This window comes from Nyctibius grandis, chromosome 4 (genome assembly GCF_013368605.1).
Source record: "Nyctibius grandis isolate bNycGra1 chromosome 4, bNycGra1.pri, whole genome shotgun sequence".
NCBI lineage: Eukaryota > Metazoa > Chordata > Aves > Nyctibiiformes > Nyctibiidae > Nyctibius > Nyctibius grandis.
This window is the reverse complement of record NC_090661.1, coordinates 20,504,770-20,532,737: the sequence shown is the minus strand read 5'-3', so window position 1 is coordinate 20,532,737 and position 27,968 is coordinate 20,504,770. Positions and strand designations below refer to the sequence as shown.

Below are 27,968 nucleotides of genomic sequence, written 5' to 3'. Positions count from 1 at the left end.
ACGGATTGGTCTTAAAGGAAAAATACACAGATGTAGCTTGTTTTTCTTTATATAAGTAGAAAAATGAAGCATTTAATTACTTGCAAACACTTTAATAAAGTTCCTGTAGAACCACTCTTGCCAGAGCAAACTTATTAAACCATTTACTAATTTCCTGTACTAGCAGAAATGCACACAGCATCTTCTTGTTTGTAGGAAAATCACTTTTCAAGGGACATGAATTTTGAAGATACGCAGCTGAACAGCTGCTCATTTCTTTCTTCTGTAGTGCCTTGGCCTCCACTGCTTTTCCAAGAACTCTTCTAGGGAAAGGCAGGGGACAGCTCCATTTTAGATTAGAAAACATTTGTTTCTTCAGAGAGCCTTCCCCAGAGACCTGGCAAAAGCACCACCCAGTACTAATACAGTAGGTAGTTCTCCTGCCTTTGGAAAGGAGCTCTCTTTAAAGCCTGACTAATGCGTTAGGAGGGATTATAGGATTAAAGAGCTCCTACAGGGTAGAGACCCACTTCTAGAAGATGCCCGGTAATTGTTTATTTCAAGGATAGTAATGCTGCAGTGAAAACGTACAACGCTTTCACAAGCCTTTCACGGCTCGTGTACGAGTACTTTCACAAGTACATCCAGAGATGCACAGAAAGTTGATCAGCTCCCCGGACACCCACTCAGGGAATCCACAAATGTTTTTGGTACAAGCAAATTCTCTATTAATTTAATTAGCTTTATGTATTAAAAAGTTCAGATTAAGAAGAGGATGTTGCTTTGATGTTGCTCTGCAGGCAGTCACCACTCATGAAATGATCTTCACTTCAGGCTTGGACTCTTCCAGGGCTCTCAGTTCATAATCCACTTCAGAACTCCACAAAATGTCGTACAAACTACACCCAAACAAAAAGGCAAGCTGGTTTAGTGAGCATCCTCCCATTACGGAAAGAGAAAGACGCACAAACGACCAGTATAGAAAGATCATACAACAGGAAGGGCCCCATCCAGGTTAAAGAGTCTGGCCCAACAGCCAGAAACACGCTTTACAACATAGGACCCTATTACTCCTTCCCCAGTATTACCTTCTGCTTGTTCTTGGGCCCTATGGACCAAAGCAGATTAAGGCACCGTGGTCACATCACTTCGAAGGGACAAGGAGTGTTTTGCAACATGCAGATGGCGTTTGACCCACCCTGAGTCACCAGTTGCCCTCAGGTCCAATTCCCAGAGACCCAGTGCTTGTGGCCCCCTCCCCGCAGCCCCCCAGCTCGCTGAAGGTCACCACCTGCCAGGGAGAACGCAAGCAGGACCACAAACATCTCTCACATTAACTGCTGCACGTTGCAGCTGGGATTTCTCAAGGCTTCACAGATCTTCCTGACACCTTCATCTTCCAGCGAGTTATAACTCAGGTCCAGCTCGGTAAGGCACTGCTTGGTAACCATGACGGTGGCGAGGGCTGCACAGGAGGCTGCGGTGAGATCACAGTTACCCAGCCTGCAGGGAGAGGAGGGAGAGGCCAGTGCAGTGAGTGACGGCTCCAGAGACCAGCCCACCAGCCCACACTCAAGCAGCAGGCGCAGACATCCCTAGTATGCACCAAAGATCCCTGTTAGGCTGGCATCTCCGAGACATCAGCAGGGGCTGGTCCATGGTCTTCCCACTGAGACAGCCGTCCTTGTGGTGACTGCTGAACACCTAAAAGTCCTCCCGAAAGTTTAATGGTGTGTGGCTACAGGGGGAGAAGGAACCCTAAGTAGATATTCCCAGCTCCAACACCATGCACAATTTTCTCTTTGGTTTAAACTGATCAGAAATAATCTCTAAAGTTTATTACTTGAGACTTGAAACCATCTTGCTAAAAAGGGCAACTGAGGCCTTTCAGCTGAGAACCAAGTAGCTTTAACGGGTGAGCAAACATTATCTTTCTGGGCAGAGACTTGAAGTCTTACTGATGTTTCCCACGACTCATCTGCTTGACTCACTCACTGTGAGTCTGGGGCATCGGAGCACAGCTCTGGCTTCTGTCATATGGCATGGAAGAGACAAGCACAGTGCCCTGAGCGTCACGCAGGCCACAGCCACACCAGTCCAGAGCTCAGTGCCCACCTGCGAAGGCAATAGGCAGATGGGGAAGACAAGTCCCACCATAGGGCTGGAGGTGATACTCCAGCTGGCCTCCTGCTCCTACTGGTGAGGCTGGACCAGTGCTTGTGCTGGCACCCATAGGGACTATGGAAAGCAGGAGGCAACTGGTGAATTCAGGCAGGCTTTGCACTGTGACTGGCAAGCATGGGAATTAACATGCTAGACCTGGACCAGCAGTTCCTCCATCTCAGTGTCCTACCTGAGAGAGGCCCTGGGGGAAAGTTCAGAGAAGGGCATGGGAATCTCTACAGTGAGCTGCTCGCAGAACAAAGCCAGATCCCTCCAGCCTCCCCACACCTTGCTTTAGATCCTGAAGGTACACTGCACTGTGAACTTTCAGTTCTGCACCTGAGAGAGCGCCTGTGGACAGCTATGAATGCACCATCGCATGGGTGACAGCCTGTACTGTACTTCCAAGGGACCATGAGTGACAGGATACATGGAAGCACTTGTGGCTTCCATTTACTTGCCAGTGGACTAGTTAAACTTCAGTTTGTGGTGTGAATTGTTTCACGTGAGCAAAAAAACACCATGCTACCATCTATTGCTATCTTCCTCTCTCTGCACGCTGTTCTTCGAAAGGTAACACAGCAAGAGAGAAGATGACTTCTGAGGGTGCACCTTACCATAGGGACTGGATGTTGCAGTTGGGGTGAAGCAGCCCTTCACACATGAGTTCAACACCTGCATCTCCCAACTTGTTCTCACCCATGTGCAGTACTTTCAAGTGCTTGTTCACGCTGAGAGCAGAGCTGACAGCCTTGCAGCAAGCAGTCGTGAGCCCGCACTCCCTAATCCTGCAAGGCAAAAGCGACATGAGATCTAGATGGGGGGAATCTAGAGAGTATCAGGCACCATTCACTTCTTCACATTTGCTTCACAGGAGCCCAGACAGTAGGAACAGAGGAACCAAAGCCTTCCCACAATCACTGTACTCTCCACCCCCCCGTCTGCTCAATCCTTTCTAAGCAGAACCCACTTTTTACATTTGGGATGTCTGTCTCGGAGCATGCACCTAGGAAAGGCACCCGCCCATAAGGCACAGGAATTATTAGAGATGAAGTGTGCTGCTCTCAGTCACTCTCAGCTTCACTGTGCACTCCTGAGGCACCTCATCAACTCCCAGGCCACAAGGGCACGGGAAAAACCCAGCTGGGGGCAGGAGCTGAACTTGCAATATAGGAAAGTTCAAGCACTGCTTCTTCAAGTTCTACATGAAAGAACAATTTTCCTCTCCCAGCCACGTGATACCAGACCATCCCAGCCTAAAAGATAAAGCTGTCAGTGGAGAGGGTGCTGAGAATGGTTTATGTCATTAGAGCCTTCTTTTGGCTCATCAAGAAGAGAGCTTGAATTCAGTGGAGAACCCGAGATATCTGATCACAGCACTCATTTTGCTATTATATGAGGCTTTTCAAACTTCAAAAGTCTCTTAGCTGCCACTTGTTGCATGATAAAATATATTAGACAGAAGCTCTGAAAGTGACGCCTGGTCTCCTATTGCTTATAACAGGATGACTATGAGTCAGATCTTCAAAGTGTCTACGAGTTTAGAAATACAAATCCCTTTAGCTCTATAAGTCTAAATCCTTTAGGTAACAACTGGAATGAGTTGTTTGTGGAACCATCGCAACTGAGGATCTATCTGGTGGGCATTACTTCACCTACATCTTTCTTCAGTGAGGTCTCCAAAGAAGGCAGTGGGTATGTGAAACTTGACAGCAGCTCACCATAGCTCCTGGAGTTTAGATTTGGGATCCCTGAGTGCCTGACACAGCATTTCCATCCCCAAGTCTCTCAGGTTATTGTCTATCAGACTGATCTCCGTGAGGGTCTCTTTTGTACTGATGAGTCTGGAGAGATCTTTACAGCTAGCACTTGTGAGATCACAGTCCCATAACCTGCAGGGAAGAATAAAATATTATTTTCCCCCAAGAATTACTTAGATTAGAAAACAGAGTCCTATTTAGTATTCTGAATTTCTGGTTACATCATCTCATTTTCTTCTCCTTTACAAAACCCATTCATGCATCATACCACACAGCTTTCTCTTTACTTTCCATCATCTGTTGCATGAAAAACTCTGTTTGCAACACAAAAAAGAAATAGGAACACACAATTCTAGCAGACAGATAACTCAACAGGAGGCCAAGACAACCCCATTACGAATTTCCATTCACCCTCTCCCCAGAATTTGATCCAAGTGATTCCAGTGTGGTTCTGCTCATTCATGGTGTCCCCCACTCAGTTTTGCGAAGTAACCAATTTGCAGTAGAGACATTCTTGTTTCACTAGGGGGTGTAACTGAGAAACTTTCTGCTTAGGAGCAAACCAGCAGCACAACGTAGATAGCACAGAGGCTGCAAGAGGGATTTAAGTAACCTCTGCCTACCCTTACCATAGCTTCTGGATTTTGCAGTTAGGATGCATCAGTCCTTGGCACAGCAGAGCCAGACCAGCATTCCCAATCTTGTTATCCCCAACGGAGAGATCAACCAGTGATGACTTGTTACTGAGAACAGCGCTAATCTCCCGACAGCTATTGCTGGTTATGCCACAGTTCTCCAGGCTGCAGAAAAAAGCACAGTTGGAGTCGCTGCTTCAGACCCACTGTGATACACTCCAACACTCCCAGTTCAGACTGAGAAGGGGCTACGGGCTGGTTCCGCTGCAGGGCACTTTTACGCTGAGTGACCCAGCCATTCACATGCATTAATGCAAGGATCATTTTTGCCAAACAACTCCCCCTTTATATTGACTGTCCTTTCTAAGAGGAATTTTTGGCTGTATCATGCAGTGACTCCCCGGCAGCCAACCCCTGCTAAGCACAGGGGCAAGATAAAACGAATCTTGCTTCTCCCCTAAACCCCTTCAGGGGCTTTACCCCAGATACAAGGCCAAATCCAGCATCTCTGTTTTGAAGCAAAAAAGGTTTCTGAATAAATATACTCAGCTGGCTGGTAATTCAGGGGTAAGAACTGGAGCCACTAAGGGTGATTGCTCCTCTGCTCTCAGATACTGGCGAGCAGTCACCCCTTGTAACTGCAGGTTTAAGCTGGGGTACGTGCTCACACTGTATCAACAGGCATAAGAGTGAGCTCAGAATCACATGCTAAAAAAGAACGTCAAAACCCCCAAAACTGAAAGCCCCAGACATTTGCTTGCAGTTTCCAGTTACAGAAATCTGAGCCAGCAAAAAATTTGGCCCAAATTTCAAGCATTCCTGACAGTAATTTTTCCTGCCTTATGGATGGTGTAGCTAGCAGCAGGACTAGTTGCAGTTAGAGATGACCAGCTCTTCCTTACTGTAGTAACTCTAGGTTGCAGCTTGCCTCCACCAGTCCACGGCACAGCTGCTTTACAGCTGTATCTCCCAGCGTGTTGTTACTGAGGGTCAGCTCCTTCAGGGTGGGCTTGCTCTGCAGAGCGGCATTGAGAGCTTCTACAGTATCAGCTGTGAGTTCGCAATACTCCAGCCTGCAAGAAGAAAAGAAGCCCAAGGGAAAAACAACCATCTTCACCACATCCTGCTACCTGCAAGACATCAGCTGGTCAAAGTGTATGTTAGGGCAGAAAACATGCCAACATGAGTTGAGACCAGGCAACGTAGGAAAATAGAGATAACCATAAGAGTTTTTAACAGCATCTCATTTCAGGAAGCATTAATTGTTAAACTAGACCCCAGGGGACCTTAGCAAGACTAATTACCTACCCCATTTTTTACACTAGTCCTCTGTTAAACCAATGCACAGGCTGCCTTGGAACACACAACTGAGTTTTGCATTGCAACACATCAAGCAGCCTCACCACCGAGCCTTCCTGAGAGGAGGTGGGGGCTGTGAATAGACCTGGGTCCCGCTCAGCTGTAAAACAAGGACCATGTGCAGCAGAATCAGACTTTCCCTAGGTGTCTGAGAGCTCCTGCATGAACAGCCACCACTGTCAGAAGGGCTAAACAAAGCCTATGGGAATAGACACTCAGCTCTTAGAAACCCACAAGACGTACCAGCATGAATGAGCATGACACAATTTAAGATAAAACAGGAAGAAATCCACATCTGGCAGCAAAACTCCTGCTTGTCTCAAGGGAAAGACAAGCATGACCTGTCTGATAACCTAAAAAGCCCAGTGACAACTTACTGCAGTTTCTGCAGCTTACAGTTGGGGTTCATCATTCCTTGGCACAGCACCTTCACTCCAGCAGTTCCCAGTTTGTTACCACCTACGTGCAGCTCTGTCAGGGACGGCTGTGCGCTGAGGACGGAGCGGAGAGTCTCACAGCTGGCACTCGTCAGATTGCAGTTTTGCAGCCTGAAGGAGAGACAAAACTGGGGTGAGGGAAATGCACCCCCAGAATTACAGAGGCTCTTCTCAGAGAGGTGCATGTGCTTAGGTTTGAGCTTGGAAAGGACACCGTAGCACTGACAGTGCGTAACCCTCTAGAAAGCAGTATGTCCAGGTTAGTACTGCTATTTTACAGGTGTGCCAAAATATTTTATCAGCTAATATTATACCTGTAGCACGAACAATAGTTCCCACGCTTCCTTCAGTTGCTTCTATAAAGCAACTGCTTTATAAAAATGTTCTAATCATCATGAGACTTATCCCAGGGATAAAGCAATGGCATCTTATGATTTCTTGCCCCCTCTGGAAATGTGTTCCAGACTAGCTAAAAGTAAAAGTCTTGTCCAATTTGGCTTAAATCCCTGGATGTCATTTAGAAGTTTAATGGTATACTACAAGCAGGATCTATGAAGCTGATCCTTCAGCACTCAGGCTGGGAGAAGTAGTGTAGGAACCGTGCTGGTGTTGTTATGGGGCGTTTAGAGTTATCAGACAAGACTTTCTGGCAACAGAGAAGTGTTGTGCATGGTGGTACTAAGTTTGGCTTGGTTTGGTTGCTCTTATTCCCTAAGGCACCTTACCAGAACCCCAAAAATGGATAATTATGTTTCTACAGATCTTAAACAGCCTAATCCAGGCTGTTACTTGAGCACCTGGAGAAGTTTGAACCTTAGGACAAAGTCTCTGAAAAATTACTTGTGTAAGTCTTCCAGTACAGCTTATATCACAGTTATTTCTTGAAGGCCCATCAGAGAGTTGCAGTTTGATTAGCTTCACAGTTGACTTTCCCTGTATTTGTCAGTGAGTCCTCTGCAGGGGGTACAGGGACTGTGAAGCAGGCATATCTGATCTAAAAGGCAAATGATTTTTACAAGGTAGCGTCATGAAGATCCTAGACCCACCTCAGGAGCTGGAGGACTGCAGAAGAGATGCTGGACAGAGAAGGTAGCATCTCTTTGAGGGTCACTGAGGAGCAGCAGCCACTGGCTTTGACTAAAGCTCCTGCACCACAGTTGCTGAGGGAAGCCCACTAATGCTATAATGTGGTGCTGGTGCCTCTGCAAAACACGCTGTCCTGAACCAAGCTGCCCCTGCCCAACTGATAAGACAAAGCTTGAGGCAGAGCCAGTCTGGTAGAGTGTGGAAAGACTGACAGCTCTTGAAACACCAAGGCTCATTAGAACACCCTTTTGCTTGGCTCCTAGAGAAAGGAGCAAGCAAACTGGACCAGACACTAAACACTGTGCTTACAACTGGCAGAAAAGCCCTCTGAAAAATGCATTTGTGAAAATGTCAGGTATGCACTAATGGCAGAGTGAGGCCCTCTGTGGTCATCCTTTTGTTTAAACCGGCCTAAACATAAACCAGCTGCCTAGGCCAGGGGAAGATCTGCTACCTCTTCTAAAGAAAGTCTCCAGAAAGCCTTCACTTGGCTGGGAAACCCTACCTGGCCTTCCCTCAGTGCTGGAAGACAAATGAAGACAGACTGATGATCTGGAGTCTTCCCATAAATATACCACTTAGATAAAAACTTCTGGGGTTTTCCACCTATCTGACCTAGGTAACTGCTGAGATGCATCGGCACAGCTCTTGCTACCATCACACACTAGTTTTTGCCTCATGACTTTACCTGCAGCAGACTGCAAGCGTGTTAGAGCAAGATAATCAACTGGGCTTTACCATAACTTCTGTAGGCTACAGCTTGGCATCAGCAACCCTTTACACAGGTATTCAATGCCTGCATCTCCCAGTTCGTTGTTGTTCAGCTTCAGCTCTGTGAGGGACGGATTCATACTGATGATGGAGGAGAGATCCTCACAGCTACTGCTGGAGAGACTGCAGTCATCCAGCCTGAAAGAGGAGAGAAGGAGCACTTTAGTCCTCAGGGTTGCTCTGTTCTCCCTGGCTGGAGCATCCCCCATGAAAGCAAAGTAAGCAATTCACTCCTCTGCAGTCCCTGGGACACCTCCGTAAATATGTATGTGGCCTGTTGGGCAATGCGTGGCCCAAACCAAGACGTGTTCTCTCTGCAGGGCTGCAGTACAGGAGGGGCTGGACGGCAGTTCCCCAAGCCATGGACCTCCTCTGTGCTGTGTAGAAGAGGGCACATGACTCAAGTCATCCCTCCTTGGCAGGGCTTCAGCTGGAGGATGCACCTTCATTTAAACATTGATAGCGACAAAACACCTGGTGTCTGAAGCCACGTCTAACCAGAGGCCCGCTTACAGGCTGTCAGACTGGTTCTGCACTGAGATCAGCCAGGCTGGGTCTTCAGCCAGCCCCAGAGACACACATCGGCAGTTTGGTCTTGTGTAGGTGAGTCACGCAGGTCTCCACAGTCTCTCTCCAGCGTGACTCTCAGTATACAAACTGCAAGTTTGCAGTGTGGCAGTGGCTTCTCCCACGGGACATCAGCATTTTTCTAGTTGTTGCTAAATTGATGGGGGGAGTTGAATTGGAAGGAGAGCCAAGGAAAGGATCAGGAGCCCAGGACAGGCAGGGAAGTGTATGGGGAGGCAGAAAAGACATGGAGCCAAAGAAAGGTGTCATGAAGAACCCTACAGCCCCAGGCACAGACACAGCCAGGACTCCCAAAAGTTGCCTGGTCATTTCTCCTTAGACAACACTATGAAAACTGAGGCTCTAGTAGGCTTCTCCTTTCCTCCCTCTGGAAAGGTGACTTGGTTCCCAATGGGATTATGTTCAATGCTGATTAACAACCCCGCCGCAGCTGCTCTCATCCACTATGTCTTGAGCAGCCCAGCCTCTGCCCAGGAGACAACCATCCACTGCCTTCTGCCACCCAAGGCAGACCTTGGGAAGTCAAGGTCAGGCCCATGAAGCTTGCCTGCAAAAAGCTCCTTTGCAAAACAAAAGCAAGTCACCTTCAACCTGTTTGACCTCCTCCAAGCCATCGCTGGCTTGATGCAGCCAATTCTCTCCAGCCCAAGCAAGACGATGCCAGCCCATGGGGTGTGAATTCCCAACCAGAAGAGGGGGAAGAGTGCAGAAGCAACTCTTCTGAACCATGTCCTACAGGTGACACTCCAGGAGATGGTTCCCTCACGCTGGTTTGCTCAGCACACACGGCAGGCATTTTTGAAGACCAAGTGAAGAATTAAAAGTTGATGGCATGTGGCTTGTGCATGACTATTAAGTAACAGTTACTTGACAGCATCTGACCTGCAGCCCACAGAGCATTCAACCTGATAAGCAGAGAGAGATGTCTTTCCAATCTTGAGGGAGAAAGACAGGATTACCAAAACAGTGGTCAAATGTTTAGATAACCACACTACTTAGCCAAGTTCTATGGCACACCATAGAACAAGGGCAGCATTACTTCATACCAAAGGATGCTTATCTGTAGTTGAAAAAACTTTGCAAGAGGGTGGGGGTTTTCCCCCCGCCCTTTAAATTAACTTTCTGGATTAAAAAAGGGAGAATCATTCCTGTTACTGTGCAATTTCTAAGTCACAGGTCAATGGTTCTGACCTGAAAAACACAGAAAAGAAACACAACAGTTCTTACTTAGAAGAGATGATACGCAACTAGTTACTACCTGATGGCTTTGCAGGATTTCATTGTGGACAGAAGCTCAGCCCATCTAGATGGGCTCATCTCCTCACACTGGATGTCAAGCTCCATTTTGACAGTTGAGATAAGATCTGAAAATTAAAAAACAAAACAAACTTATTTTTTTAATTGACTGAGAAGCAACAATCCTCTTCAACCCCCCCAGCTCTCAGCCATGAGTTACACTACGCAAAGAGGACAGACTGGTTTTTTCCAACACCAGCCTTCTGCAAGCACCAGTACAAGCCAGCAGTGTTGGGGTGGTTTTGTCTGGGATTCGGCAAGGCCCTCCACCAAGAGGCAAAAAGCACACGGATTCTGGAGAGATATGGCAACAGCTTGTTACCTGAAGGCTGCTTGCACTAGAGTAAGATGCTCCCCTTCACTCTCCAAGGGAGCTTAACCAGAATGAGCTTTTTAGAGGCACTGGTGCTACTACTATTGCACTATTGAGCCGTACAGCTGCTGAGCATTACCAGTGTGGCACACCTGACCGGTTGTGGGACCTCAAGGTATACTTAAAATTAGGGTATTTTTGAGAGAATGAGGGTGAATGAGGAAGATGAACATGAGAACCACCTGGGCTTAGATTAAAAATCCTGCTGGCCACACGTCTGTACGTGGAAGGTGGAATCTAGGCGGACAGGAGAAATGTTCCTCCATGATGTGATATCCAGGCTTTGAAAGGCCACTCTGGTCGGTCAAGCCCAGAGAAGCTGGTAAGCAGAAATTTTTTTTTTGCTCTGCAGTCAAACTGCATTTCGGAACTGATGTAAACACAGCACCTTCCAGAGCAGCTCCAGATAAACATGCACAAAAATATGCCAAGGCCAATAGCTGAGCTCTAGGCTGTCTACAAGGAATAGTATTGAAGGCACCACCCCAGTAAGTGACAAAATGCAGTCTTGGTGTCTTGGCTTTGCTAACATGACTCAGACTACAGGGTATTTGTAAAAAAAAAAAAAAAAAATCTCCTGAGCTATCACATTGGAATGTGAACAGCAAAAAAAACCCACCAAGCGTTACTGACTGTGGTTCATCACCATCCTCCCCCATGTCGGTCACCTCCTGCTACCATAAAATGAAGGGTATCCCAAAGCAGGCTTTTCACAGACGTGAGCTCGGTCTCCGCACACACATTGGGCTCCATCCACAACAAACCCCTCATCCGCGTGAGGAGAGGAAGGGCCACGAGGGGCCGGCGGTGCTGGGCGTGGATTCGTGGGACACACGAAGGGAACCTGGACACGGCGCCCAGCGTTAGCGGAGCTCGGGCACACCCCGGCCGCTGCCCCTTCACAGCCACAGCCCAGCGCTGCTGCAGGTCACGCACCGCGTCCCACCGCGCACCACAGCCCCACGCGTGAGCGGGCTTGGATCGCGTGGTCTTAAAAATCAGCGCGACCCAAGCCAGGGCGAACGAGGACAGCGGAAAGGGAACCAACGACGGGAGTTCGCAAGCGCCTCCCGAGTTTGCTCACTGTACTTTTTCCCTGATTTACCTCTCTCACATCAAAAAAGGGGGTGTCCCCCCCCAGGCTCTGCACCTTCCTGCAAACTGAGGGACAATCCCGTTTCGGGGTACCGGATCTCCGAGCACCGTCTCGGTCCCAGCGCCGCGGGCTCACCCGCCATCGCTGCCGTTCCGTGCCCGCTCTCCCTGCTGCAGGCAGGGCGTCCTTCCCCCCGCCGTTCCTCACACCGCAGCTAACGCCCAACACCGGAACCTCCCGGGCCTCCCTCCCCTTCCCCCCGCCCCAGCCCCCCGCGCCCCGGCCCACCCGCGCCTACCGCCGGGCCGCCCGCCCGCCCGCCCGCGCAGCTGCCGCCGCCGTCGTCGTCGTCACCGCCGTCACCGCCCGCCCCGCCTCCGCCCCACCCGCCCGCCCCGCCTCCGCCCCACCCCCCCGCCCCGCCGTCCGCCCCGCCCCGCCCCTGTTCCTCCCCGCGGGGCGGGCGTGGCGGTGCGGAGCCGAGCGGAACCCGGAGGGCGGCGGGTGGGATGTGTCCCTTTCTTCCCTCTTCCTCCCCCTTTTTCCCCTTTCTTTCCGCTTTTCCTCTTTCCCCTCCCTCTTCCCCCCCGTTTTTTCCTGCCCTCTCTGCCACTTTCCCCCCGTTCCCCTCTTTCCCCCTTCTTGCCTTTCCCTTTCTTCCTTTTTTCCTGACTTCTCCCTGCTTCCCTCTTCCCCCCTTTTCCTCCCTTCTTTTCCCCTTCCCCCTCTTTTCCTTCTCTTTTTCCTCCCTTCTTTTCCCCCTCCCCTCTTCTTCATCTCTTTCCTCCATACCCTCTTCCTTCCCTCTTTTTCCATGTTCTCCTCACTTCTTTTTCCTGTTTTCCCCTTCTCACCTCCCCCTTTCTTCTTTTTCCTGTGCTCTCCCCACTTCCCTCTTTTTCCTCCCTTCGTTTCCCATCTTTTCCCTCTGTTTTCTCCCTTCTCCCCTTCCCTCCTTCTTCCCTCTTTTTCTTCCCTTCTTCCCCTTTTTCTCCCTTCCTTCCTTTTTTCCCCTGTGCTCTCTCCACTTCCCTTTTCTCTCCCTTTCCTCCATCTCCCTTCTTCCCCCTTCTCTCTTTTGTTCCTTTTCCACCCTTCTGCCCTCCTTTTCTCTCCTTTCCCTCCTCTTTCCCTGTTTCTTTCCTCTTTTTCATCTTCTCCCCCACTTCCCCCTTTTCCTCCTCGTTTTCCTCCCTTTCTCTTTCCCCCCTGCCCTCTTGCCCCTTTTTGCCATCCATCCCTATCTCCCTCCAGAGCAGGAGCATTGGGATACACAAGAAACAAGACAGGAGAGGGGAAATCCCTGTAGCAGGGGCATCCGCAAAGGATGGGAGGATCAAACGTTAAATGGGAAGGTGTCCCGCCCGAGCTGGGAGGGCAACCCCTGCCCCACGCTGGGACCCAGAGCACGATGGGGATGCATGCAGGTCACCCAGGGGAGGGGCAACATGGGGGGGTCTTGGCCAGGGCCCCCTTGTGCTGCCCCGGGGAGGTCAGAACTGGGAACTGTTTGAACTGGGAACGACAACAAAAATACCCATTCCTCAGTGGTCTCCCTGACTTCCAGCTTGCCAGATGGCTGCGTACGGGGGCCAGGTTGAAGGGCCTGGGATGTGCCCCCTCTCCAACCCTTTCACCAGCCCTATCTGTGACGCATCTTCTCTTGTATTTTATCTCCCTCATTAGCGCAAGATGTTGACGAGCAGATGAGTTGCACCTTGCACCTTGCGAGCATAAAGGCCTCTCCTCTAAGCTATTTGAAATGAAGCCATGAGAGCAATGGTGGGTGGGCACGTCAGAGTTTTGCTGCTGCGATAACCGTCGCCCTCCCCAGGCTTTCCCCGTGCCCAGCAGCTTGCCCGCACGTCTGTTGTGCGGCGGCAGCGAGGGTGCCAGCGCCTGGCCGGGGCTGGAAGGCATTCGTCATCGCTCGGCTCGCTTCCTCCGCCGGCCGGCTACTCCCTGTCTCCCTATTGTTTCTCAGTACTTTTAGCCCCAGTAAAAGTGCGTTCAGACTTTCACAAGACAGAGCAAAGGAAGGTTTTGAAGTGCCGAGAACTTTCTAGGCAACATCCTGAGTTACCTCCCTTCCTTCCCCCCCAAATCTTAGCTTCTCCCCCAGTTTCTTCTTCCTACAAACACCCCATCCCCCTGGCTCACACAACAGTTAATTAAGCACAACCAGCTGTTCCATACAATACAGCCTCTGCGATGTATGGCTTTAAAATCGCTACGTGCTCCTCCCCGGTAAGCAGAAGGGAAAGTTTAGGGAGTTTAAGAGCCCAGTTTTGCTGCTGATACGTACCTCGCTCTTCTCGGCGCTCTGCGGGGAACGAGGCAGGCAGAGCTGACGCCTTCCTGCTGCCGTTACTACTCAACCTCTGCTGTTGTACACATGGTGCCCGCTAGAGGGAAAAAAGCAGTTTTGGGTTGTGATGGCTTTTTTCCTTCCAGGGCAGCTCTTCAGGGCCTCACAGAGCCACGCTCCGTACACGATCGTACCTGGCTTAGTGACGATGCAAACATCCCACGAAAACTGATGATAAAAGAGGTAGCTTTAACTTCCTACCCCTGATCACGTAGCCACTCACCAGGGCTTAGCCCATAGCAAGGGACTGGTTGCTGTTGAAGGATCCATGCAAAAATGAGGCCACCAGAGTGTTAAATTGTGGATAGAGATGCTGGAGTTTGCAAATAGTTTCTCCGTTCCTCAGGCAAGCCCTGTCCCGCCTGGATGGGGAGTGACGCTGAGCACATTACTGCCTCCCTGCCACCTCACCTGGGGGTTAACCCCCCCGGCACGGGCTAGGACATGGTCAACCCTCTGCTTCTGGATGCTCACACAGCCTGGAAGGGTCCCCCGGGAACAGCCCTCATTGTGCCTCTCTAAAACTGCCTCTCGGCTGCAAGCAGGGCCCCATGTCTTACATTTCCTCCTCCCAAACTCTCACTGGCTCTTCCCCTCCCCGAGGATTACCCTGCCATCACTCAAGCTGAATCACACGCTAATTGCAGGTTGAAGTAACCCGCTTTCTCCCTGGAATCCTCAATGGCGTGATGATTAATTATTGTTTCAATAGCCTGCAAATGAACTGGAGGCAGAAGGCCAGCTCCATTTTTCCCTCCTGCAGCTGCTGACGCCAGCAGAGGAGATGGCGGCGCAGGCGGGGAAGCACAGCCTGTGTTGCACCCCAGAGGGAGCACTAAAGGTTTCTGCCCAGTTGCCCAGTTGATAATAGGGCAAGCGATGGGAAGCAACCACCAGAAGAGCTCAAAGAGCTAAAACTCACCTTCCTTAGTGCCCAGAAGAGAGCTGAATGCCAGAGGGTACACCTTTTCCCCATTCCCTCCAAGGAAAGACAGGGTCATCCACACTAAGGGGTTGCTAGAACAGTCTTTGTGCCCCTGGGTCTGACCTGAAACCTGCTGATCCCCAGCCACGAGCTTGGGGATGGCGTGAACTTCTGGCTTCGGTGCTTGCCAGGATGCTCTGTGGTAGGAAGATGAATGGGGTGCTGCGGCCGGTGAAGGATGTCTCTGCCCTTCTTGCTTAGCGTCATGCTCTCAGAAAGACTACTAGTGTTAGGAAGTAAGTGAACGCTGGCAAGAGGTTGCATCATCCCCTGTTCCACCACGTAATTTGAAATCAGATGGCTGTCATTTAGCCCAACAGCAAAGGTGTCATTTCCTATCCAGCCACTGCTGGCACCTCACTGCTCTCGGTTCCTGCTCTGCCGCCAACATCAGGAGTCTCTAAAGGACAAAGTCTAGTGTTTGTTAGAGGTTTCAGAGTGGTTTATGTCACGTGGATCTTCTGTAGACCTCCTGACCTGGACAAAGCATTGACTACACACTGGTCTGCGCTGGTGAAAAACTGGATTTACATGCCAGGTAAACATGTCAAGATGTTATCAGCTTCTATCTCCTTGTCCCTTTGGTTGCCCTCACTGTGGGGACAACAAAAGGCATCTCGGGAAAAATCTATTGCCCTTTCTCCAGCAAGCAGGACCAGGCTGTCCTACTCGCCGAGATACACGTAAGTCCAGAATAAACAAAGCAAAATGGGGCTGAGAAAGCCAACAGCAAACACCGGTGAGAAATGCATGTGCATGTCTTCCCACGGAAACAGTGGAAGACTCCTGGCGTGGAAGGTACCCCCATTTGGGCGTTAGCACAGACTCAGGTCTGACTCCCTGAGGACGGTGACATCTGCCTTGTGTTGCCTTCTTCTTTGCCACCATTTCCCCATGTCCTTTTTTGAGGTCACTCAAATTTATCTCCCCTTTTTTTAGGGCCTCCCCCTCCTTTGGCCTTTGTACCAGAGAGGGAGAGCACGGTGGTGCCCGTCCTGCCCCTGCTGCTTGTGGGCACGGCTGGCATGGACCCAGCAAGGGGAGGTCTTGTGTCCTGGGATCTGGGGAAGTTGAGATGTGTCTCTGCATTTAAGATGACTTTATTTTAAAACTAAATTTACGCACATAACTCTAGAGCAAACTTACAAAAGGATACTTAAATTAAGCTCATTAGCCTAAGCTGAAAGCTTTCCCTTTTCCCCCCAGCAGTTTCCCATTCTGTCCTCTCTACTCTCATGATGCCTCTGTGCATATACTTAATTGCAATTATAGACAATAAAATGTTCAGGGTAGTGACAGTTCTTTTGCTAACTTGACCATGTGATGCCTACCAGCAAATTCATTACATAAATTCAGCCGTGGCGATCAAAACAGCGAGTCCTAAGCATGTGCCCAGCTCTGTTTGTTGCACTGAGAGCCTTGTTTTAACTCCTACTTGATCCATTGCTGGAAGCCGTTTGTTCCTTGAGCTTGTTTGCAACTTGAATTAAGTCTTTGTAGGGGAGGAAATGCAAAACTTGGGTCATTCCAGAAGAGCCAGCAGGGATAAACCACTGGGGAGCAAAAGCATCTGCGGAGCCAGAATGGAGAACCTGACGCTGTGGCTTAGCTGACACCTTGGGAGCGAAAAAAAAGTGAGGTCGATAAACAGATGCTGGTAGCATGTGGCTGGGAGCTGCAAGGTGGCTGGGCAAGTTTTAGGCTCCTCGGCAAATACAGGCAAATGCTCACCCCGACTTTTATGTGTGCACACACACATATGGATGCTCCATACTGCGGCAGTTCATTATAGATTCCCACAAGAAAGCCATTAGGGAGGAATTTTTAGCTGTTCTGATGTGGTCATCTTGTTCTTGTAAAAGAAATGCTGTTCTCTTTGTTTCATGCTGGTTTTATTTCTTCTGGGGGTGGGAATCATTATAATCAAAGAGTGCTGTGAGTGTATGCGTAATGTTTTATCCCTGTGTCTTTCAGGGAAAGACCCAGTCTTTCATCGTGGGTCCAGAGAAAATGGGGCCCCAAGAAAACAGGGCTTTCCAGACGTGTTCATCAACCACTGCACTGCATTGACCTGCAGAAAAAGTATGGTCAGGGGAATTTTTCGCGCAGCCCTGCTTTTCTTCTGCATCTTCTGCTTCAACTCGTGGCAGTTGTTGCCTGCCAGTCTGCAGAGGGCGATGCAGCATCAGTCTCACCAGACTTCTGGTCCTCTTTTGGGTTTCCGTCATCCGGAGGCTGCCCGTGGTCACCAAGATATCGCAGGGGCTGAGGGTTGAGATGAGGCCAAAGCTAGAGGGGAAAAGGAGAGGACCGGACCACAGACACAAATGTATTTCACAATACAGTCTCTTCATGCCAGCTGCGTAGCAGCTGATGAAATAGGAGACTGCGATGGATTTGACTTTCCTGTTAAATCCTGCTGCATAGAGAGACTCAAATCGTGTGTTGAAGCTTTGAAGATCATTGTAGCGACAGCTGTTATTTCATGAGTTGTCTGAGGCTCATAAGCCTGAGTGTAGATCAGCTTTAAAAGGCAAGAATGAAATCTTCAAGCTAAAAAAACCTCAGCAACCATACACTCATCTGTTTTTCAGACTTCAGTTTGCATGTTACCATTGCCATTTTCTGGAAAGGACTGGTAGAAGTCCACTGCTGGTGGAGACATCTCTCTCTAGTCTCCATGAGACTACCTTTGAGAATTCACAAGTATTTGTGCCAAATAATCATTTTGAAAAGCCACTGCATCTTCTTTTCAATCCAGTTCTTCTTTGGGCTATTGGGAATTAATTGGGAATTATCTTATTTAAACATCCATGCTGACTATAAAGAAGGGCAGTGGGGTTAGAAGAACTTTCAAAGATCTGCAGGAGTCAAAGAGTAAAACAGACAGGACTCGAGCCTGGGGTACAGCATGGCTATAGATGTGCAAAAATACCATAGCTAAGTAGTGCTACTCTGCAAAAATCTCTGCATGAGGTTTATTCAGACAAAAAGAGTTTCCCCAGGTTTATTCTTTTTAAAAGGAGACCCAGTAACATTAAGGCTTCTTACTCTTTCTGCAGATGCAGGTTAATGGAAGGATGTTGCAGAAGAATTTGGTCAGTCTGGAAGGCACCCACTGATGTTTTCCACTATGCTCCTGGTCCTGCTTGGGGATCTGATGAACATGCTGGGAAGTCCCCTGGGATTTAAGAGCTCTGAGCCAGGTCTCCTCCCTCATCAACCATGCCAGGGCTCGGATGTATGCTCTGCAGAGGGGTGAGCCTACCCCAGGCCCGCTGTGAAGGTCTGGGGATGGGATGTTTTGCAGTTTGCTCAGGTGTGGGCTGGGGGCTGTGAGCAGCTTGAAAGCTGAATTCCACTCTTTGCCATTGAAATTTGTCAGAAAGGTCATTTCCTCACACATGTAACTGGAGAAAATGCACAGAATTGTTTTCCACCTTTGGTTTACAGTTGAGCTTGTGACTGGGATGGAAATGCCAACTGATTGTTTTCCTATGGGACTGTTTTTTTTCATGATGTACCTTCATTTTTTTAAATCTGCTCTCTTTTTCTTTAAAGCATTTGATTATTCCTTGTGGCTTGTCACAGTGGAATAATAGCGGAATGTGAAGAATTGGAATATTTGCCTGAACTTTGCACCTGGATAAATTCACTGGGCAAAATCTTGCCAGATTTTTGACTAAATGGCACATACATCAATGCCTCTTTGAGGTATTTTGATTCCTTCTCGAATTTACTAAAGGCAAACGAGTGTTTCGGCTCTACCGGAGGCTCCCTGGAGAAGGGATCTCTGGGGCTCTCGGGCTCCTGGACCGGATGAGCAGGTGAGGGCTGGGGCTGCGAGGGAAGCCCCGGAGGGGGCGGGTGCTGCTCCTTGTTGCAGGCCTTCTCCAACATCAAGTAAGCAAAACGCCCTCTCGCAGTGCTGCGTATGCAGCAGGCAACGCTCTGCTTGTCTTAACCACAGGTTAAGCAAACGTATCTTTAGGAATTATAAGGAAGCAAATATGAACTTAAGGACTTTTTAAGAAAAAAAGCAAAACGCGGTGGTGGATCGTACGTACAGTCACAGCGCTCCGGCCTTGTCACGCCAGGGGGCAAAACACTGTGGAGAATGCGGGCATCGATCCCGCTACCTCTCGCATGCTAAGCGAGCGCTCTACCATTTGAGCTAATTCCCCGCCCGGTAAAAAAAGGTTTTTGCCGGCGCCCTTCTATTCTCTTCTCGCGAGACGCCGTCCGGCGCCGGCAGTCGCACGTCCCGTCCGGGGCCCCCACTGCGCCTGCGCGGGGGCGCGCCGCCTGGGGCTTGGCAGCGGCGCGCGGCGGACCGGGCCGGGCTGGGCGCTGGGCGCGCGCCGGAGGATGTGCGGCGGGGCCGGCAGCTCGCGCCCGCCCGCGCGGCGCCCCGTGGTAAGGACCGGGGGGGGCGCGTGGCGGGCGGCGCGGGGCGACGGGACGGGACGGGACGGGACGGGAGAGGGGAAGGTTTGAGGCGCACGGGCGTGCGCGGCAGGGTCCGCCCGGCGGCACGGCGGCGTGCGGAGCCCGAGGGGAGCGGGCGTGGGGAAGCACCGGAGGGGGGGGGGGGGGGGCGTGCAAAGGGCCTGTGTCGGGGGGCAGCGGAGGGGTTGCAGAGGGCTGTAGGCGTGGGGGCATCGGAGGGGGCGGTGTGCTGAGAGCTGTGTGCTCCGGGGGCATGGCGGGGGGGTCTGTGTGCCCGGCAGCATCTGGGGGTTTGCAGAGAGCTGTGTGTGGGAAAGGGTGAGATGCGGGGGGGTGTCCGGAGGGCTGAGCGAGTGGGCACCTCGGGAGGGCTGTAGAGGGCTGTGTGCTTGGGAGGGGGCTGCAGAGCGCTGTGTGCTTGGGGGGGGGCTGCAGAGGGCTGTGTGGTTGGGGGGGGCTGCAGAGGGCTGTGTACTTGGGGGGGCTGCAGAGGGCTGTGTTCCAAGTCGAGGGTTGTGTGGAGGGTCACAGCATGGGGCCATGCACCTGGCAGAGACTCTGCCAGGGGACTCGGGGGAGGTGGGCTTTGAGTCCAGATGGGGCTGCATTGAGGTCAAAACGGAACAAAACAAAAAAAGCTCCCAAAATATTGGGGTTCTTTCCCCCCACCAGATGAAGCAGCGCACGAGCTGCCTGTGATCACCTTGGTTGCTGTTAGGGTAGGCTTTGCTTTCCCAGCAGCCAGGCATGCTCCTTGAGGGGACCGGGTGGTGAGCCTTCACCTGCCCTCCCCAGCCCTGCTGCTCTCTGGGGACATGTGGGGTGGCACAGGTATGGCCCGGGTGCCCACTGGGGAGCTGGGGGAGCCCCTAAAGTATCAGCTGCCTGGGGCATAGCTGGCAATGCTGGTGGGGCAGCTGGGTTTGGTCCCTGCGGGTGGCAGGGGCAGCTAAATGCGGCAGCTAAAGTGCCTGAATTAGCAAACCTGTTGCTTGCAGTTGGTTCCTCCCTGACTTGCTTTGCAATATCTCCTTTAAAAATAACACCCAAAAGAGTGAAATCGGGCACCATGGTGAATCGTGAGGTCTTTCCCTCAAGAAATGGTTCCGTTTGCTCTTGTGCTCCAACTGAAGTCGAGTTAAGGTCAACATCTCGTTGGATGAGGAAGGACATGCTGGGTCTGGAGCAGGGATCTTTGGGCGCTCGTCAACATGGCAGATGAGGACATGTGCTGGAGCCTTCTGGGGAGCTGCATTGACTGGCCGGGATTTGGCGCCCTGGTTTTGGTGGGAAGAGGGAATGCGCTTGATCAGGGTGTGCATAACAAAGCGGGTGAGAGCGTCGGGACCTTTCTGTGCCAAGTCGGGACCTTTCTGTGCCAGCGCTGTGCTGAGAAAGAGGAGGCTATTCGTGGGCTTGGTGCTTTATTTTAAAGCTGCGTTCAGCAGCAGCGATATCCAGGGTTTAGTTAAAAACCTGTCATTCTAGTAAAGGGCTTGCCTTGTGCTCAGTCACTTTTCTTCCCTTCTGATGTTCTTGAATAAGAAAAGGCAAAACCGAGCAGCAGTGAAGGCCGATGCAAAATGCTTTCTAAACCGAAATGATTACAAAATCGCTTCTGTTGTATAACCTTGGTGGTGGCTGCTTAACACCTTGCTGTTTGGAGAGCAGCAAAGTCCCGGGCTGAGCTGGCAGGGATGCCTGTCCCCACGTTATTGCAGTTTGCTGGGCAGTGGGGAGGTTGGAGAGAGCGACGGGACCTGCTGAGGCTTTTGCTCCATCGAGCTCCTGGGTGCTTTACACTGTTTGCTTTCCTGCAGTACTTTTGTACTTCTACCTCGGCTGTGTTCAAGCCGTTGTTCTGTTGGCTTCAAAACCACCCTCTGCTCCATTTTACACCCTTCCTGAGGAATTTGCCTTAGTTCTTCCTCTGATGTACAAGTTATTTTTTTTCCTGGATGCATTTGCTGAGCTAGCCTCCTCCAGACTCTGAATTTCTGATGAAACACTCCTGTATATCAACAGCTTTACAATTGAAAAATAGATTTAAAAAATTATTTATTTCTTTTCCTTACAAATTCCGGTCTGTGAATGAGCTCTGCCTCTTGCAGAGTTTGTGTAATAGCTTCTCTGAATGATGTTTTATCAAAACTACTTGGAATTTTAAATTTAATCCTCTTTTGTCCTTTTTAACGTACTATTATGTTGCATCTTACTTTAAAGGGCCTGTGAAGCATGATCTCAGCTCTTCGGAAACTGTCCTTTCATTTATTGTTTTCACGGTTGTGAGCTTCCTTCTTGTTTTTTTTTTCCAGCAGAGGGAAGATTGGCCAACAAACATGTTCTGAAAGACATGTTTATCTTTTAAAAAAAAACCCAACAGTGACCAAACAAGCAGGCGGCTACACCCATCCAGCAGTATGATTTCTTATCTTGGAACTTGACTCAAATTCTGACAGCTCCTTACCTTTATCAGTATTTTAGAAAGAAAGTAGTTTTCTTAGCTAAGCTATTCCCCTGGGTGATAGGCTGAAGAGCGTCGCACATGTGTCATTTTCTGATGTCCTTCTGTCTCTTTTACATCACCATGAGCTGCAGGACCCCATAATCTTACCCACAGGCTTTTTTTTTTTTTTTTTTTCTGATACACAGAAAATAGGGAGATGCTTAAGAGTATCTCACCTTCGATGCGAGCGATAGCATTTCACCAGCTCAGTTTTGCAAAACATCAAGTTGACTCTGTGGAGCTGGAAGAAACGTTTCAGGCTGCTTTTTGCGTAGATGCTCTCAGATGTGAGGTTTCGCTGCCTGGGTGTTACATGTGTTTTTCCTGTCACGGGGCAGTCTACCCCTCTGAATGGTTATGTTGCTGCAAGCAACTGGCAGAGCAAATGCAGGGGCAGGGGTGAAGAGAGGACTGCCTTCAGCCTTGCTTTGTCAGCCCCAACCACGGTCTCCCTTATTTGCTCCTTGTGTGGTTTAATAACAGGGTTGTGCAGGATCTTTTCTCACAGCAAAAACTCTTTTTTTTTCCTTTTTTTTTTTTTTTTTTTTAGAATTAAAATTGTGCCAAAGAGCGTATGTTAAGATTGACTTTGAAACTCAAAGCCTGTTAGTCCTTCACAGTCATGCTGGAGTAATTCCTGTGCTTTCCTGTCCTGCATTTTAATTACAGGAGAGAGTAGCTCAGCTCCCACAGCTCAAGCTGTTGCAAGGGCACATCTATGCTCTGCAAATAAGCTTTCCCCTTGGTATCTTTTACTTGCTTTGACAGTGCTGTGCACTTGGGTCTCCATACCTGGGGCAAACATCGTTCAAGTGCTGGTGAATCTCTGTTGTCTCCTTGCACACCCTCCCTGCCAAGGACAGAGAAGTCCCTTTGCAGATGACTGGAAAAAACCCACCCCAACAAACCTGTAGCTGCTCTGTGCAAAGAGCAGCCCCCAGAGATGCTGAAGTCGCAGCGATGTCGGTGGAGCTTTGCAGTAGGGTTGCTTGCTGCATCCCCTTTAGCTTTTGGTAGCCTGTGGCACTCCCAGTTGTCCCTTTTAGTGGGTAGTGCAGAGGTGGTTTAACGGACTGGTTCATGCCATGCTGCAAATCACTCAGCATGGCAGTGTGATGTGATGGCTGCTGTGTGATGGAAGGCAGTTTTCTAGCACATGCAAGATAATCTCCCATGCTGAGGTTAGCAGTCGTGGCTGGTTTGCTATGATACGCCTCCCCATTTTACGTAGCAGTGGGTATTTCTGAAACAACTACTCGGAGTCAAGTGCTTGCTCTGTGATTTTCGAGGTGGATGAGTGCTTTCCTTAGCTGTGGGTTTGCTTTGACACCCTCAGCATCAGGTATTTGCAGAGGGACCAGTGCAGATTCACCTCCCCAAGCGTCTGCTTGAGCACCAGCCATGCTTCCTGGCTTGGCATCCCGCTGGGTTGCCTCTGCACGTGCCGTCCCCCTCTGTGCTGCAGGAGAGCTAAATTGGGGTTGGAAGAGAGCTGGCAAGAGGCCTGGGTGTTCCTAGAAAGATACTGATTGCCCTGGACAGTAGTTCGAGTTTGTTTCTTTTGTTTCCTCGGCTCTCATCACGGGGTCAGTCTCCTTAGGGCAGAAGCTTGTTGGAGGCTGGAGAAACAGTGCAGGCTTTGCGAGTTGAGGCTGGAGCGGTGCCGTCCCAGCCCGCCTCTCTCAAGTGTTAAGTCTGAAGCAGCCTGCCTGGTAATTCCATTGATGGGAGCCTAGTGCTGGAGAGATGAATGTCATTCCAGGGTAAAGCTGACGCTTGGGCTCAAATGGAGAGGATTTGCTGGTTCTCCCGGGTGTGCCGCTGTGAGTAATGTACCGCTGTATTACCCACAGACGATGTTTAAAGTCTGGATGTCAGCATAAAGACTGGGCAGTGATAAAAAAAATTGCTGCTAAATCTGCATGTGAAGAAACCCCTAGCTCCAGAACCTAGCTGTCTCTTTGCAATGGGTTTTACCAGGAATGAAAGTTTCCTGCTTAGCTCCTGACACGCAGGATGACACAGAGCGAAGCAGCCAGCTCATTCAGGAGACAGCTTGCATGGGATATAGCCAGAACGAGCTCTCTGTGTATAATCAATGCAGAGCAAAAATGATATATCACTGTGTATATCACACCAGAAAGCTTGCAAGCACATCAGAGCTAGCCACCACAACTGCAAGCAGCACAAGCTCCTCCACGTTTTTGGGCAGTGTGGTCCACGCTTGAATTCAGAGATTACTATCCCGGCCAGCTGTTTGCCCAGTTCAATTTCTGTTTTTTGCAGACCACATCTTCCTGTTTGCAGTTGTATAATACCCTCGTGGCACCATCAGCGAGTCTTGTGTTGAAAAGGAATGGTTAATTGGGGTATTTTTAGCTCTTCTTGTGGCTCAGATCCTGGAAGTCAAACACGGGAGCCAGCACCGTTCAGCTTTATGCAGAGGAGCTTTCCCTGCTGCAGGCGGCTGCCGAGCAGTTGTGTCTGGCAGGGTGGGAGCTCACAGCGCCAATGAACTTCAGTGCTGTGGTCCTTCAATAATCAAGGAAACAAGGTGCTTGCCCCCACCTTTTGGAGCTCAGCGCAGGATTTTCCTTGTGGGAAACTACTTGTCGTCAGTCCAGGGTGTGGGGGGGAAAGGTCCAGGAAGAGGAGGCAGATCACAGAATCACAGAATCACAGAATCACAGAATGTTAGGGATTGGAAGGGACCTCGAAAGATCATCTAGTCCAATCCCCCTGCCGGAGCAGGATTGCCTAGACCATATCACACAGGAACGCGTCCAGGCGGGTTTTGAATGTCTCCAGAGAAGGAGACTCCACAACCTCTCTGGGCAGCCTGTTCCAGTGTTCAGTCACCCTTACAGTAAAGAAGTTTTTCCTCAAATTTAAGTGGAACCTCCTGTGCTCCAGCTTGCACCCATTGCCCCTTGTCCTGTCAAGGGATGTCACTGAGAAGAGCCTGGCTCCATCCTCTTGACACTTGCCCTTTACATATTTATAAACATTAATGAGGTCACCCCTCAGTCTCCTCTTCTCTAAGCTAAAGAGACCCAGCTCCCTCAGCCTCTCCTCATAAGGGAGATGTTCCACTCCCTTAATCATCTTCGTGGCTCTGTGCTGGACTCTCTCTAGCAGTTCCCTGTCCTTCTTGAACTGAGGGGCCCAGAACTGGACACAATACTCCAGATGCGGCCTCACCAGGGCAGAGTAGAGGGGGAGGAGAACCTCTCTTGACCTGCTGACCACACCCCTTCTAATACACCCCAGGATGCCATTGGCCTTCTTGGCCACAAGGGCACACTGCTGGCTCATGGTCATCCTGTTGTCCACTAGGACCCCCAGGTCCCTTTCTCCTACGCTGGTCTCCAACAGCTCTGTCCCCAACTTGTACTGGTACATGGGGTTGTTCTTGCCCAGATGCAGGACTCTACACTTGCCCTTGTTATATTTCATTAAATTTCTCCCCGCCCAACTCTCCAGCCTGTCCAGGTCTCTCTGAATGGCTGCGCAGCCTTCCGGCATCTCAGCCACTCCTCCCAGTTTTGTGTCATCAGCGAACTTGCTGACAGCACACTCTAATCCCTCATCCAAGTCATTAATGAATATATTGAATAGAACTGGTCCCAGAACCGACCCTTGCGGAACTCCGCTAGACACAGACCTCCAACTGGACTCTGTCCCGCTGACCACTACTCTCTGGCTTCTTTCCTTCAGCCAGTTTACAATCCACCTCACTACCCGATCATCCAGACCACACTTCTTCAGTTTAGCTGCGAGGATGCTGTGGGAGACCGTGTCAAACGCTTTACTGAAATCGAGATAGACCACATCCACAGCTTTACCATCATCTATCCACCGGGTAACATCCTCATAAAAGGCTATCAAGTTGGTTGAGCATGACTTCCCCTTGGTGAAGCCATGCTGAGTGCCCCTAATGATCCCCCTATCCTTGATGTGCCTAGAGACAGCACCAAGAACAAGTTGCTCCATCACCTTTCCGGGGATGGAGGTGAGGCTGACCGGTCTATAGTTCCCCGGGTCCTCCTTCTTGCCCTTTTTGAAGACTGGAGTGACATTCGCTTTCCTCCAGTCCTCAGGCACCTCTCCCGTTGCCCACGACTTAGCAAAGATGATGGAGAGTGGCCTAGCAATGACTTCCGCCAGCTCCCTCAGCACTCGCGGGTGCATCCCATCAGGGCCCATGGATTTATGGATGTCCAGGTTGCTTAATTGGTCCCTGACCCAGCCCTCATCTACCAAGACAGATTCCTCCTCTATCCTGACTTCTTCTGAGGCCGCAGGGGTCCAGGGCTCCTCAGGACAGCCTCCAACAGTATAGACAGAGGCAAAGAAGGCATTCAGTAACTCCGCCTTCTTTTTATCCTCTGTCTCCAGGACCCCCACCTCATTCATCAGTGGGCCTACATTGCCTCTAGTGTGGGTTTTAGCTGCAATGTATTTGAAGAAGCCCTTTCTGTTGTCCTTGACCTCTCTTGCCAGGTTTAATTCCAAGGAGGCCTTAGCTTTCCTAGTTGCCTCCCTACATCCTCTGACAACAGACTTATATTCCTCCCAAGTGGCCAGCCCCTCCTTCCACGATCTGTACACCTTCTTCTTCCACTTGAGTTTGCCCAGCAGTTCCCTGTTCAACCATGCAGGTCTCTTGGTCCCCTTCCTTGACTTCCTACCTGCTGGGATGCTCTGATCTTGAGCTGGGAAGAAGCAGTCCTTGAACGCTAACCAACTATCTTGGGCCCCCTTACCTTCTAGTATCCTGTCCCATGGGATTTCCCCTAGCAATTGCTTGAAAAGGCCAAAGTTGGCCCTCCTGAAGTTCAGGGTTGTGATTCTGCTAGCTATTCTGTTCCTGCCACATGAGATCCTGAACTCTACCATCTCATGGTCGCTACAACCAAGGCTGCCCTCAACCTTCACCTCTTCAACCAGACCCTCCTTGTTAGTGAGGATAAGATCCAGCAGCGCTCCTCTCCTAGTTGGCTCATCCACCATTTGCATCAGAAAGTTATCATCAATGCACTGGAGGAACCTCCTGGACTGAGGATGGCTGGCTGAGTAGGCCTCCCAGCAAATATCAGGGTAGTTGAAATCCCCCACAACAACCAGGCCCTGTAATTGCGAGACTGCTCTCAGCTGCCTGTAGAAGGCCTCATCACCCTCCTCATCCTGATCCGGTGGCCTGTAATAGACACCCACAACAGTATCACCCCTGCCAGCCTGCCCCTTAATTCGCACCCACAAACTCTCAACTCGCTCCTGATCCGCCTCTGGACAGAACTCAATACATTCTAGCTGCTCACTCACATGCTGGGATGCTGGGGATGCTCAGCCCCCTGCATGCCCCAATCATGCCAGCTTTGTCCAAGCGTCCGTCAGTACAAATCTGACCTCCTTAGGACTTCAGGCCCTGCTGGCACTCTGATAGCGGAATTAAAGCCAGCTTGCTCAGAAATGCTTGTTTGTTGGTGTATTCGGCAGCTTGCCGATGCCTGCTCTGCTGTGAGAGGTCTGGGGGAGATTTGCATGTTCAGTGAAGTGGGGTGCACGCTTTGCCGGTGACCTGGCAGCAGCTGGGACAGCCGTCCAAAGCCCGCGACCTGCTCGTGCATCTCTTGTTTTCCTTTGCAGTAGCTGTGCGGATGCACCTGGCTTCTTTACAAGCACGCTTTGGGCCAGCTTGCTCGCCAGAAATCAGCGGGATCTCATTGAGACTTGACGCTTGGCTCGAGTTTTTAAATCTCTTGCCTTCCCTTCAACTCTCTTCCCTAATCAGTGAGGGTCACGCTTCGCGTGCCTTTCCCTGGCTGCTAAAGCTGCCGCCTGCCAGGCGCGTGGAGGGTGTGCTGTGGAGACCCGTCCAGGCCAAGCATGCGAGAGCCAAGTCTGCTGCTCACCGCTGCAGTGGCAGGATGTCGGGGGGAAGCAGGTATCAGTCTGAGCTAGTGCAATTGCTTTTTTTTTTTTTGGTTTAAGTTTCCCGCATTTGCATTGTAGCTGACTACTCAAGTTTTAGTTTAGTAGCTTGGTTTTCAAACATTTCAATACAGAGTAGGCAAGCAGGGAGCAGGTAAGAAAATGACCAGCAGGTATAGAATT

At 50.4% G+C, this 27,968-nt stretch overlaps 2 protein-coding genes and 1 non-coding gene across 8 annotated transcripts in view; 1 reads left to right on the top strand and 2 right to left on the bottom strand.

Moving 5' to 3' along the window:
* Positions 1-74: 74 nt before the first annotated feature.
* Positions 75-13,912, bottom strand: RNH1 (ribonuclease/angiogenin inhibitor 1). 5 transcript variants are annotated; one of them, XM_068398860.1, is made up of 10 exons: positions 13,849-13,912; positions 10,037-10,142; positions 8,158-8,328; positions 6,274-6,444; positions 5,440-5,610; positions 4,532-4,702; positions 3,864-4,034; positions 2,760-2,930; positions 1,312-1,482; positions 75-878 (listed from the first exon to the last, which is right to left on the bottom strand). In XM_068398860.1, the coding sequence occupies exons 2-10, from the start codon at positions 10,120-10,122 to the stop codon at positions 791-793; spliced, it is 1,371 nt and encodes a 456-aa protein (XP_068254961.1). In that variant the 5' UTR covers positions 10,123-10,142; positions 13,849-13,912; the 3' UTR covers positions 75-790. The 5 variants fall into 5 exon arrangements, with proteins under 5 accessions (XP_068254961.1, XP_068254959.1, XP_068254960.1 ...); XM_068398858.1 differs by lacking the exon at positions 13,849-13,912 and adding an exon at positions 11,842-11,882; XM_068398859.1 differs by lacking the exon at positions 13,849-13,912 and adding an exon at positions 11,553-11,746.
* Positions 13,913-19,007: 5,095 nt separating this feature from the next.
* Positions 19,008-19,080, bottom strand: TRNAA-AGC (transfer RNA alanine (anticodon AGC)). The gene has a single exon. It is a non-coding gene; the product is annotated as a tRNA-Ala (tRNA).
* Positions 19,081-19,229: 149 nt separating this feature from the next.
* LOC137662817 (USP6 N-terminal-like protein) overlaps positions 19,230-27,968 on the top strand; it is a 91,100-nt gene continuing 82,361 nt past the window's right edge. The window contains exon 1 of one of the 2 annotated variants that reach the window (XM_068399531.1): positions 19,230-19,312. The gene's annotated coding sequence lies outside the window, so the exon portion shown is untranslated. The remainder of the gene's footprint in view (positions 19,313-27,968) is intronic. The other variant, XM_068399532.1, reaches the window with a different exon arrangement.